The 12,323-nt window shown below is 42.3% G+C and overlaps 1 protein-coding gene across 1 annotated transcript; it reads right to left on the bottom strand.

The window, feature by feature from the left end:
- Positions 1 to 642: 642 nt before the first annotated feature.
- Positions 643 to 11,409, bottom strand: misp (mitotic spindle positioning). Its single transcript, XM_020609016.1, has 6 exons — positions 11,395 to 11,409; positions 10,159 to 10,223; positions 6,764 to 8,755; positions 1,838 to 2,037; positions 1,634 to 1,672; positions 643 to 1,161 (listed from the first exon to the last, which is right to left on the bottom strand). The coding sequence occupies exons 3-6, from the start codon at positions 8,709 to 8,711 to the stop codon at positions 1,072 to 1,074; spliced, it is 2,277 nt and encodes a 758-aa protein (XP_020464672.1). The 5' UTR covers positions 8,712 to 8,755; positions 10,159 to 10,223; positions 11,395 to 11,409; the 3' UTR covers positions 643 to 1,071.
- Positions 11,410 to 12,323: the final 914 nt, after the last annotated feature.

Below are 12,323 nucleotides of genomic sequence, written 5' to 3'. Positions count from 1 at the left end.
CTATTCAGCACCGTATCAGGACCCCACATGTTAGCCAGCTGTCTATACATCTGCCTGTCTAGAAAGAAAGACGACAGACAGATAGATTAATGCGTGAATGTGCGTTTGATTACTTGTATCATGTTTAATTGAGGTGTTTTAACATCCCCTGCAGTTTAGTTTTTCAGCAGAGCAGCCCGTGTCGAGGGAACATTTTTCCCGAATAACTCATTTAGTTTTTATTAATAGATGACGGTAGCCTATTCCACGTACCTGAGAACAATAAGCCACTTTGAAGATTGAAGCTCCCAGAGTCTACCGTTTACTAACAGCAGCTCAGCCACGCAAATCATATATAACATTAATGCATAATGTTAAGTTTTATTAAAGCGTGCTGACTATATTTTCTTCCACACAATGCATTTTTTAAATAATAGTTAAAATCTCCCATGATCATTTTCGTCACTGTCTCTGTAGGCACATGTTTGTTTTATGGTGTGTAGGTCTGAACAAGACATTCAACATACATTTATAAGATGTATAAGAATACAGCATTTGAATTGATTTGTAATTGTGAATTGTAAACTTATTCTTCAATCAGCAGATATTCCCTTTTTGTGTAATTTAACAAATAAAATTGACTTGTCATTTATTTTACTGCTGTTGTTTGGTTTGTTTTATTGTGAACTTTATTTTATCAGTATTTAGTATAAACAATTCCTGTTTCAGTCCTGTCGGTGGTCTGTTATTACCATATTCAAACACAGAGCAGGGCAGTCTGAGAAATCATTTTTATTCTCTGTGTCACTTTAAGATGCTAGATCAGTTCAGAATCATGAAAACAATAAGAAAACTCTCGCTAAGACCTCCTTCACATCAACAAACTGCTGTTTCTCTCAGTTTAATCTTTATTCTCTGAATAAGGAGATGTCATCTGAACGGACCATTCGGGAGCAGCCTTTTATGTAAGAGCATTCTAGTTTAAAACCATTTTAAAGTTGCTGCTAAACAAACTGGCTCCTCGGGATGTACAGTTTCTCCCTCCTTCAGATCTGCGCCCTGGATCTGGAGCTTAAGTTGGCTGTGCTGGTCTCACTGGTCCTGCTGGTTGGCAAACACTCCGGCCTCCCAGCGCAGAGCTCGCTGGTTTTTATGTCTAAACACTCGAGTTGACTCCACAACCTGAAAACAGACAGGAGAGACAGAGAGATTAAAACATTTTCAGCCATAAAAAACACAATTTTCTTCAGCAACAACAACAAAAAGTAAAAGCTTCCTCCTCTCCCCTGCTCTCCTCTCCTCTCCCATTCTCCCCTCCCTCTCCCCTGCTCTCTTTTCCTCTCCTCTCCCCCTCTTTTCTCTCCCCTCCTCCCCTTCCCTTAAATGGAGATTTTCCTCCCCGCTGTCTCCAAGTGATGCTCAAGGGGGGATTTGTTGGGTTTTTCCTCTATAATAATAATAACAATAACAACAATAGAATGGTCTAGAGCTTACTACATATAATGTGCTTCAATGACTTCTGTTGTGATTTGGTGCTATACAAATAAAATTTAATTGAAGCTGAATTGAAATGTGTCAGGTTGTTGTAGTCCGCAGACACAGTTGTGATGCTCATCTTCTAAATGTTGAAATATTCCTTTAAATGAAGGCATACCTCGTTGTTCACATCATCAATCGGTTGGATTCCTGCATACTGACAAAAACAACAGACATAAAGAGAAACTTTAAACTACTTCAGTCCAAATATTTAAAGTATCAGCCTACAGGAAAGGCAAACCACAGTGAAGTACCTGAACGGAAAACAGAGAGGGTCAAAGATGTTAGAGCCTACAAAATAAAAAACAAGCTGCGAACTTACTGAGTTCTCCTCCAGCTTCACTTTGATATGTCTGTCCTTAAAGTCCTGGAGCAGGGTCTCTGTTAGACCTCTGACCGGAGGTGGGGCTGACTGGAACAGCGCCGGAGAGGAGGGGGTCCCAGGCTGAGCAGTGTTAAAGGAGACGGAGGGCAGATGGATGAAGGGACGAGGGGAGGACAAGGACAGACTGATAGGTTTGTCTGAAACATAACAGAAGAGACAAGTGACATCGTCATGATGTCATATGTGACGCACCTCTCTCTGATACAAGTGACATCATCAGCCATTACTTGAAAAAGTGGAATTCTGGGTAACTACATGTGCAGTTTTATAACCTGTCACAGCAGGTGTGAACATGGCAACACTGAAAATTTGAGTTGAGTTTGAATCTTATTAAGTAATGTTTAAAAGCAGAATACATAAGAACACAGAAAAGTCGACAACAAGTTGAAATTAGAAAGGTCAGTGTATAGTGGTGTTCCACTAATTTAGAGAGATTTGCCAACCCTGGAAAGATAGTTCAAAAAGACAAAAAGCCCCAAGTAATGCAGGAACCACATGTTAGTCATGCTTAATAAAGGAAAAGAAGAAAGTCATGGCCCTGTTTGCAGCTTCCTGGTTTTCTGCATATACTGGTCATGAAATGTGATGTGATCTTCACCAAAGTCACAAACATCAACAAACACAACATTTCCAAGCTGATAAAACACAATTAGTCCTGATCTTTTATGTCTTTATTGAACACATTAAACATACACAGTGATGTGGACAAAGTCACGGCAGCAGGGTTTTAATAACCGGCTGAACCACCTTTGGCAGCATCAGCCTCCAACCAGCACTTCCTGTAGCTGTGGATCAGACCTGCACCATGTTCAGGAGGAGCTTTGGATCATTCTTCCTGACAGAGCTGCTTCAGCTCAGCCATACTCTCAGGACGTCTGATGTGAACATCTTGAGGTCATTCCACAGCGTCTCTGTTGGGCTGGGGTCTGGACTGACTGGGCTGCTCCAACAGGTGGACTTTGTGCCTCCAAAGCCATTCTATAGTAGATTTACTTCGATATTTAGGGTCATTATCCTGTTGCATTACCCAGCTTGTTCTGAGCCTCAGCTTGCCGACAGCCACCCTTACATTATCCTGTAGGACACCTGGAAAAATACCTAGGATAGTGTACTGCATCATTGACTTCATCTTCAATATGATCAGTCCACAACATTTGTCAGAAAAGCTGAGGCTGTTGGAGGTGGACACAGGTACCTGCAACTGGGTCTTCAACTTCTTGACTCAGTGGCTGCAGACGGACATGCTGGGCAGCCAAACATCAGGAACCATCACAGTGAGTATGGGCTCACCACAGGGCTGTGTCCTTAGTCCTCTGCTGTTTTGCCTGTTCAGCCATGATTGCAGTGCTAGAGTTAGCACCAATCACATCATCAAGTACTGTATGCTGACCACACAACCGTGGTGGGTCTCTGACAATGCTGAGTCTGCATACAGGTTGAGGTGGAGTATCTTACAGAGTGGTGCAGATTTCACAACCTTGCCTTCAGCGTGGGTAAAACAAAGACATGGTGATTGATTTCAGAAGGGCTGGCAATCACCACCAGTCTCTACTGATCATTGGGGGTGTGGCTGTGGAGAGGGTCAATAACATCACACTTTTAGGAGTCCACCTGTCTGATTACCTGACCTCTACCACCAACACCGCAGTAATTATCAAAAAAGCCCAGCAACGGCTCCACCCCCTCCAAAGACTCAGAAGAACAGGTCTCCCTCCTCATCTGCTCACCTCCTTCTACACGGGAACCATTGAACGTATAGTAACATACAGTCAAACCTCCTGGTTTTGGAGTCGCAAGGCTCACGAACAACAGAAGCTCAAAAGGATAGTGAAGACAGCCAGAAAAAAACAGTGATGCCCCTTTCCCCTGTCTGACGGAGATTTGCCAACAGTGCTGCATTTGCAGAGCCACCTCCATCATAAAGGGCCCTCTCCACCCTTCTCAAGGCACGTTTGAGGTATAGGAGTACTGGCTGCAGGTCCAGTGGGATGCTGAACTGCTTCTTCCCACAAGCTGTCAGGGTGACGAACAAACTGTTTCTCCCCACCTCCCACCCCCGAGACACACACACACACTGACTCAGCACACTGATGCTGCTGTATTATGCTGAGTGTATGTAAATATTGTTAACCTGGCTAATAAATAAAAAAACAATAAATAAATGATTTAATAGATAAAAATAAATCCATTCTACAAAATGTATTATGGGCTATATGTAAATTTAAATAAATTAAATATTAAATGCAACTTTAGATAAATAAATAATTCTATCACATATAATACAAACAAAAATGTTTTATTCTTGATCCATTAATTTGGTTTTTAAAAACTGAATGTTTAGCTAAGTTTTTGTCATCACAACATTTGAATTTAATGCTCAGCTTTATTTGTGTTGTCCTCTGTGTCATGATGTAACCTGTCCAGGAGGTGGGGCTGCTTCGCTCCATGTAGTCACCTGTGCAGGTGCAGCTGTGTATGGATCTTGATGTTTTAGATATAGATACTGCAGAATCTGGTTTTTTCATCACACCAGGCTGATGTCACCTTCTGGCTGCTGCTCTTATAGCAGGTATTTCAGCTTACAAACAGCTTATGTTTCCTACAAAGTTACAGACTTTCAGCTGAATCAGCATGAAACTGTTATGTTTTAAGCATCAGAGCCAAACATGAACAGCTGTGTTAGAAAATATTAGAATGAATGAATATTAATTATAAAAAAAAATTTAAGAACCTGATAAAACTTAACTGAACAAAGGTAATATTTCATTTTGATTACAGAACTGTGAAAAAATGAATACTATAACGATGATCTTATAAAAAAAAATTTAAAAACATGATAAAACTTAACTGAACAAAGGTAATATTTCATTTTGATTACAGAACTGTGAAAAAATGAATACTATAACGATGATCATCCTATTTCCATTGTTTTTATTATATATTAATTAGTTTATATGACAGCAGAAAAGCAATGTCAGAGCAACAATTGTTTTCTGCTTTTGTTGATCTAATTATTTTGCCAGAGTAAATCATTATGGTGGGACTATATAACTGTGATGTTGTAGAGCTTATAAAGCTTAGGGAAGGCGTCTGCTCACAGGCATTTTTATTAGGAAACAGGAGCAGATTCCCAACAACTCCAGAGTGAAGTGTAAATAATTTAAAATGGTGATCAGAACATAAACCTGTGTGATGGTCACATCATCCAAGAGGCCTTCTGTGTTCACAGTCAGATGATCCTTTGATCACAGAAAGAAGAATGTTCACCTTTGCTACTCTACAGAGTTTCTAACTGACGCGTGGTGACAGACTCAGACTGTGGTCTATTTTTGCAGTCCAGACTAGTTCAAATGTAAAGCTGAACAAAACAGTCAGGATGTTTGCTTCTCTAAACCTCAGTGTGTGTTCTCACGCCGAGACTGATGTGTGAATCCTGCAGGTTACTGATTTACAGAACCTGCAGCTGAACTCTTCGTCCTGAACCTCCTGAAGCTGCTGAACTTTGGTCATTATCTTGTTAAGTTACTCATTGTCTCCAGTTTACATGCGCCAAACAGCAGCATCCACACCAGGTTTATGGTGAGTATAAATCATCTGGGTTTTTATTCCTGCTCAGCACTTTCTAACTCCTTCGATTACACAGGTTTGAGATCATTTCTATGAAGATTAATCATCCATCCATCCATCATCTACAGTATACTGCTTATTTCTGTACAGGGTCGCGGGGGGCTGGAGCACTGGGCAAGAGGCGGGGTCCACCCTGGACAGGTCACCAGTCTGTCACAGGCCTGACATGTAGACAAACAACCACACACACTAACACTTGAAGATCAATAAGCAGAATGAAAATCCATCACAGTCCACATTGTGTCTGTCTGGCTGCAGTTCCTCTAACATCCACCAGATGCTGCTGTGTCAAGTTGTATTGAAGTGAATGAGAAAACTTCTCTCAGCACAAACGCTTTTACAGGAAGTCAGAAGGTCACGGTGCAACACTTTCACCAGACGTCACGGGGACCATATTCTACATCTGCTTCAGTCTAACACCAAGGCAAGACCAGCAAAACTCTGTGCAACACGTGAAACTCCGCTGACACCTATAAGCAGTCAGCTGTTCTATATCATAGTCCAGGGGTTATCAACCGTTTGTAACCTAAGGCCCACTTTTGCTTGTAAAAAATATCCAAGGACCACCTTCCCAAATAAATGAGGGAAAAAAATACAAGACAAAATAAAATATGGCTGTAAATATGTGTTATGCCACTGTGGCAGCAGCCAACCAGAGGGTGCTCTGAGGCCCACTGGTTGAGAAAGGCTGTTATAGTCTGACATGGTCTGGATTCTGGTCTGGAATGTTTCATTACAGGTGAGGTGGCTACTGGTTTTGTTTGTGAAAGCACACTAGCTTAAGTTACATTTTTTTGTACTTCTATGACTTCCAGCGCCATCCAGGCCAGATTCAATCCCCTTCACTCAAAGCTGAACACTGAGGCTCCCAAGACTGATGAATGTGGTGGTGAGCAATGAGGAAAATAAACAGGGAGCACACAGACACACCAGTCTGGTCACAGCACACATATAGTGCTATACCAAGTGAACTTTGGCATCAGTAAAAGCCGACGAGACATTGACTGTGATGGATTATCTCCCAGGTTCAATAAAAAAGGAACAAAATCAGCCCTCTGACTCTGGGTGTGCCTGCTGGTTTGACATTTATTGGTAACTTAGAATTTCTCTTTGGGAACTAGAATTTAAGAGAACTAATTTACACTGTGTTTGGTTTTATGGTCACTGTACATCCAAGAGTGGGTTATTGCTCTCATCTTAACATGTTTCTTCCTGCAGTGTGTAAAGACTACATACCTGTTTTTACAGCTGGGTAGAACTCCCTGACAGCTGTCTTGCTTGCCTGCTCCACCAGAGGAGCTGGAGAGAAGCACTGGTGCTTGGTTTCCTCCCTGGACTCCCTCAGCTCCCTCAGCTCCTGCTCCCGTCTCAGAGCATCCTCTATCTCCTTCTCGATGAAGTCTGGGGCTCCTGGTCCTCTGGACTGCAAACCAGCGGACTCCAGGTTCTCCTTCCACGACCAAGATGTGGTCAAGGTTGTTTTTGCCTGGGGTGCCAGGGAGAGAGAGATGGAAGAGGAGGAGGGGTGAGAGGATGAGATCCTTTGATCCTGGTGTAAACTTCTCATGTCCTGGACCTCTAAGTCCATCGCTGTGAAGGAAGAGGGAGCTGAACTCATCTGACTGAAGTACAACTTGGTTTCCTCAGGGTGTTGATGAGGAGACAAGAAGACTTCTGCCTCTCCAGACTCAGACAGAGGTCTTTCTTCTGTCCTCCCATCCTCACCTTGTTGGTCAAATGTCTTCTTTATGTCTGCCAGCTCTTGTGGAGCATCTTGGTTGTATTGTCCCAGGGTCCCTCCTCCCTGCTGCTGAGGTTCCTCCTTCCTCTGCTTCTCCTTCTGAATCTCTTGCTGGATGATGAAGCTCACTCGGTTCTTCTCTTTGGCCTTAATGGGCATAAGTGGTATCTGTGAACGTTTGGTGTTGATCTCAACCATCTCCAACCTGCCATCACTGTGCTTCAGGCCTCGAGACCGTCGCAGGTTCTCCTCACGTTCCTGAACTAATCGGATCTCCCTTTCAATCGGGGTTTCATAGTAGCTTGTGGAGTTATTGCTCCTGTTATCTTGCTGAGTGTTGTTCCTTAACATGCCTTCATTGCTGCTGTAGCCACCACTCCTCTCCACCGACAGCTCCTCCAGGCCAGAGTCCAGGTCATCAAACACACTGCTTTGTCGGCTCAGACTTTCCTCAGTTCGGCACACTGTCACCTTTTTCTCTTCTTCTGACAGTTTAAAATGAGTCATGTCTTCACTCATCTTCATGCTGCTGCATATCTCCACCTGCCTTGAAGAGGACATATCAGGGTCAGCCTGTAGTGACGTATTCAGGTGTGTTTTTGAGGAATATATAGGACTGACAAGTGCCATCAACCGGTCCTGCTCCATCTTCAGGAATTGTTGTCGCGCAGCACTAAAGTTGATCTGCTCCTTGTCAATTGTCCCAGGATCAGCAGGGTGGGGAGGCTCTGCTATGGAGCTGACAGGGCTGTAGCTCACACTGAAACCTTCTATCATTCTGTTTGTAGATCTGGTCAGATCCAGATTCTCCAGGGCACTCAACTGATCTTTGAATGTTGGATTCTTCTTTGGTGCTTGGCTGCGGATGATCTCCTTGCGAAGATGCTTTTCCTCTTCCTCACCGACCAATTTGATGCTGTTCTTTGGATCCACTTTGTACTGAGTGTCTTCATTGTTCTCAGAGAACAGACTCTCTGGTTTCTTGCTGCTCGTGTAGGTCTGAAGTTTGAAACTTTTCTTCTCCTTCAGAGTTGCTAGCTGAGCCTGCCGCTGTGGTGAGACCATCCAGGCTTCATTCAACTCAGCCTCGGGACTTGCAGGATCCTCCACAAAGGAGTAAAAGCCGCTGTGAGACCCCAGACTGCTGCTGGGACTGCTGGGGTTGCTGGGGCTGCTGGGATGCCACTCGTCACTTGTACTCCTCTCATCCTGTGACACCTCGACCTGCTGGGCCTGAACCACCACACCCTGGGACCCATCCCCCTGCTGGGAAGAGACTACCACCAAGGAATGGTTACAAGTGACAGAGATGTTGGCGCTAAAGATCGGCTTGTCCAGGCCGGGGGCTTCACTCCGGGCTGGAGCGGTGATGGTGCGCAGGTCCGAGGGTTGCAGGAGGGGGGACAGAGGCTTCAGCACCCACCTCCTTGGGGTGCTATCCATGGCTGCAGGGGACACTGTGGGACTGGCAGGAGAAGGCAGAGGTTCTGATGGAGGAAGATGATGAGATGATGAACAGAGCTTGATGTTTGAAAACTCAAAACATCCTGACAATCAGCCAGGAAGAACCTCTGAAACAACAGACGGGATGGTTACTATGGAAACAAGTCAGTTACTATATAAAAAGCAGAGAGGACAGGATAGGTACTATGACACCAGCAGAAAGCATGGGTCTGTTACTATGGAAACAGCCGAGAGGGCAGATTTGTTTCTATGGAAACAGCAGTAACAGGTCTCTGGATCAAGGATCTGTTCACTTCTGGTTTAATAAATTGGTTTTTCATGACAATAGAATTCACTTCTGAAAGCTTTCGCAAAGCATTCTGGGATTCAGAGTCTTTCAGATTAAAACAATTTATGTTCAAATAGCTGTAGCCTGTAGAAGGAATTCTAGCTCAGTACCATTATGGCGAAGAACAGCAGGTTTTCCACAAGGCTTTTATCAGCTCTACTTTTTCAAAATGGTAAACCCTGTAAAATGTGAATATAAAACATCTCTTAGTTGCCCACAGAAGACCAGTGGTGGAAAAAGTATTCAGATCTTTTAGTCATGTTAGAAATACTCTAGTCTAAAAATACTCCAACATTCAAAATGTCACATTAAAGTATCAGAGAAATGTGCCTGAAGTATCAAAAGTATAGTGTTTAATCATGAATGGATTACTGGACACCTTATTTATTTATTTTTATTTAGTTGATTTAATTCTGGATGTGATTGATCTGATCAATTAAAGAGTTATTAATCTGAATAACAACAAGTCTGAATGAATGTTCAAATACTACTAGTAGTATACCAGTAGTAGTAGTAGTACAGTAGGAGTAGTTTGGATAGAAAAAAGAAGCCCCAGTTTTGTTAGGATGTAACTGAATACATTTACTTAAATATTGTACTAAAGTACAAATTTGAGGTACTTGATCTGTATTTCAGTATTTCTCCACTTTCAGTTGCCTCCGACTTCTACTCCACATTTCACAGCTTTGCTGCACTACATTTAGCTTTAGTTACTTTTCAGACTGCTTTTACATGAAAACAAATGATACACATGTATAATGCAGTACCAAACTAATAATGTACCCAGTACCATATAAAATAAGTAAAATTACAGACTACCAGATTAAAATGCTCTTACATACTGTATATGTGTTAATGATGCAAACAGAATAATATTCTGTAGTAATATAATACTTTGTAGAATGAATACTTCATACACTTTACTGATAATACTTTTGTAAGATTTTGAAAGCAGCACTTATAATTTTGTAGTAGTCCTGACTTCTTCACTTAAGTAAAGGCTCTGAGTATTTCTCCCATCATTGGGATATACTATACTTTGGTTACGATGATGATCCTGTAAAATGTTAAAAGTAGAGATGAAACAAACTACTACACCTGTGTACCAGTGCTGCGTAGTCCTGCTGATGAGCTGAGAGCCTCTGAGAGTAAATCTGAGGTTTCTGAATATAAATATGATTCATGATGTGGGTCAGTTTAAAATGACTTTTTTCCTGTTAGTAAACATGTTTCAAACGTGTCAGCATCAGAGCACAGGGTGTGAGTCTGTGATAAGACGCCACTCCTGTATCTGTCACCTGATAAAACTTATCTTTACCACAGACAGACAGACCTTAAGCTTCCACAAGGAAAGTGACTGACAGAGGGAGGACAGAGGACAGAGGGCAGAGCGCAGAGGTCATAGATCGGTGGACAGAGGGCAGAGGTCAGAAATCAGAGGACAGAGAACAGAGGTCGAAGGACAGAGGGCAGAGCGCAGAGGTCGGAGGACAGAGGACAGAGGGCAGAGGTCGGAGGTCAGATGACAGCATCTGGATTAAAATAGAGTAAATACTGAACAAACCTCAGGCTCAGCAGCTGATCCACAGTTAGTTACTGTAGGAGCTACAATACTGTTCACACACTGATAATAATCTGATGATATAATATGCAACTGTACGACACTCACAGGATAGTTTGAGGATAGTTTGCTACACTGGGTACTTTTACTTTTAATGCTTTAGGTACATTATACTTGCATACTTGTACTTTTAAACAACATTTTTAATGTAACACCTTCCATGTAATTGAATATTTTTACAGTGTGGTGTTAGTACTTTGACTGATCTACCTGAGTACTTCATCCATGGCTGCAAATAACAAATGTGTGTAAAGAGGTGTGCAGACTGTAGGGGGTGCCCACAGCACTTTACACTGACTTTTTACTTTTGTTTTACACAAAAAATTGGTTTGAAATTCTAAAAGTTAAAATATGTTTTACTTTGTATTTATGTGTGTAATAGTTTGGTAGTTTTTGATGTCCAGTTTGTGTAAGTCACTTTTGGCTTTTTCCTGTTTTAGGGGTCGCCACAGCGAATCCTGTAAGTCATGCAGTTATAATGCAGCTGTGAGAACGGATCAATAGAACCAGTTTATCATTAATCATTTAAAATGATTGTGTCCTAGCACTAATAGTAACATAAACAAAGAGGAGACATAGGACTGTCGTCCAACACTCACACTGCTCCTCCTCATGCTGTTGTTTTTCATTGATTTTAAAGTCACTGTTATCAAAAGTTAATATTTCTCATTATGATTATTGTTAAATATTTGTTAGTAAAGCAGTTTTCCTACCTCAGATCAGTTTCCTGTCAGCAGCACAAACACTAAAACTCAGTCTGAATAAATGCTCGTGACAAAGTTCAGTTTCTATCGTCCAATCAGAGGCTCCACCTACCACCCAGACCACAGCCCCCCCACAATACTGCATAAAATACCAGAAACACTCTCAGTGTAACAGTCCAGGTGAACAGCAGCAGTGCCTCCACAGTGATCACACAGGTGAACCAGCACCTGTCTAAACTCAAACTGAACACCATCACCTTCATGAATGAGGGTTTACTGCAGCCCTGCTAGATTAGACTGACCAAGTTTAAGCCCGGTGTTCCTAATAAACTAACCACTGGGTGTTTGTGTTGAACATTAATGACAATGAAGACCTGTGGTTGTCAGCTGCCTCCCTCTGGTGGTCAAACACACACACTGCCGGTCTTACCAGGGTCTCCTGTCCAGGCTGTGACAGAGAACCTGCCATGGAGGAGTATACCTGAACATCCTGGTCTCTGCTGGTTCCTACTGGTTCTGATCTGGATGACAATGATGATGATGTCAGTCAGACCCAGCAGCAACCAATCACCATCAACCCTTAGGAGAGACAGGTGTAAAGTGCTGCACTGAAGTGCACTCCTGAGGTACTTGTATTTTCTGTATTTATTTCTTCTGCTTCATTGTCCCTGTACTACAACATGGAGGTAAATTAATCATGTGAGGTAACAGAATAACTGAATATTGTGTATTTGTCACCTGACTCTAAATAAAACACACAACGTTTACCTACATAAGCATGATGTAGCATCAACAGAAATATTAGCAACTTGTTTACTGTTGTTGACTGTATCAACAGAGCTGTCAGTCTCTGCGGGAGCATCAGACACAACCAATCAAATGTCTGAATGCTGGAGGAGGGCGGGGCTAAAACAAACTTCATTAATTCTCTTGATTTA

The sequence above is a fragment of the Monopterus albus genome, unplaced genomic scaffold (assembly GCF_001952655.1).
Source record: "Monopterus albus unplaced genomic scaffold, M_albus_1.0 scaffold98.1, whole genome shotgun sequence".
Lineage (NCBI taxonomy): Eukaryota > Metazoa > Chordata > Actinopteri > Synbranchiformes > Synbranchidae > Monopterus > Monopterus albus.
Note: the sequence above shows the minus strand (reverse complement) of the source record. Positions and strands in the feature narration are given on the sequence as shown.

Coding starts and splice junctions, on each gene's coding strand:
- misp (XM_020609016.1), bottom strand. CDS start 8,711: ATGGATAGCACCCCAAGGAGGTGGGTGCTGAAGCCTCTGTCCCCCCTC. Junction 1,673..1,837: donor TGAAGCTGGAGGAGAACTCA/GTAAGTTCGCAG, acceptor TGTTTTTGTCAG/TATGCAGGAATCCAACCGAT. Junction 1,162..1,633: donor TTGATGATGTGAACAACGAG/GTATGCCTTCAT, acceptor GTCTGTTTTCAG/GTTGTGGAGTCAACTCGAGT.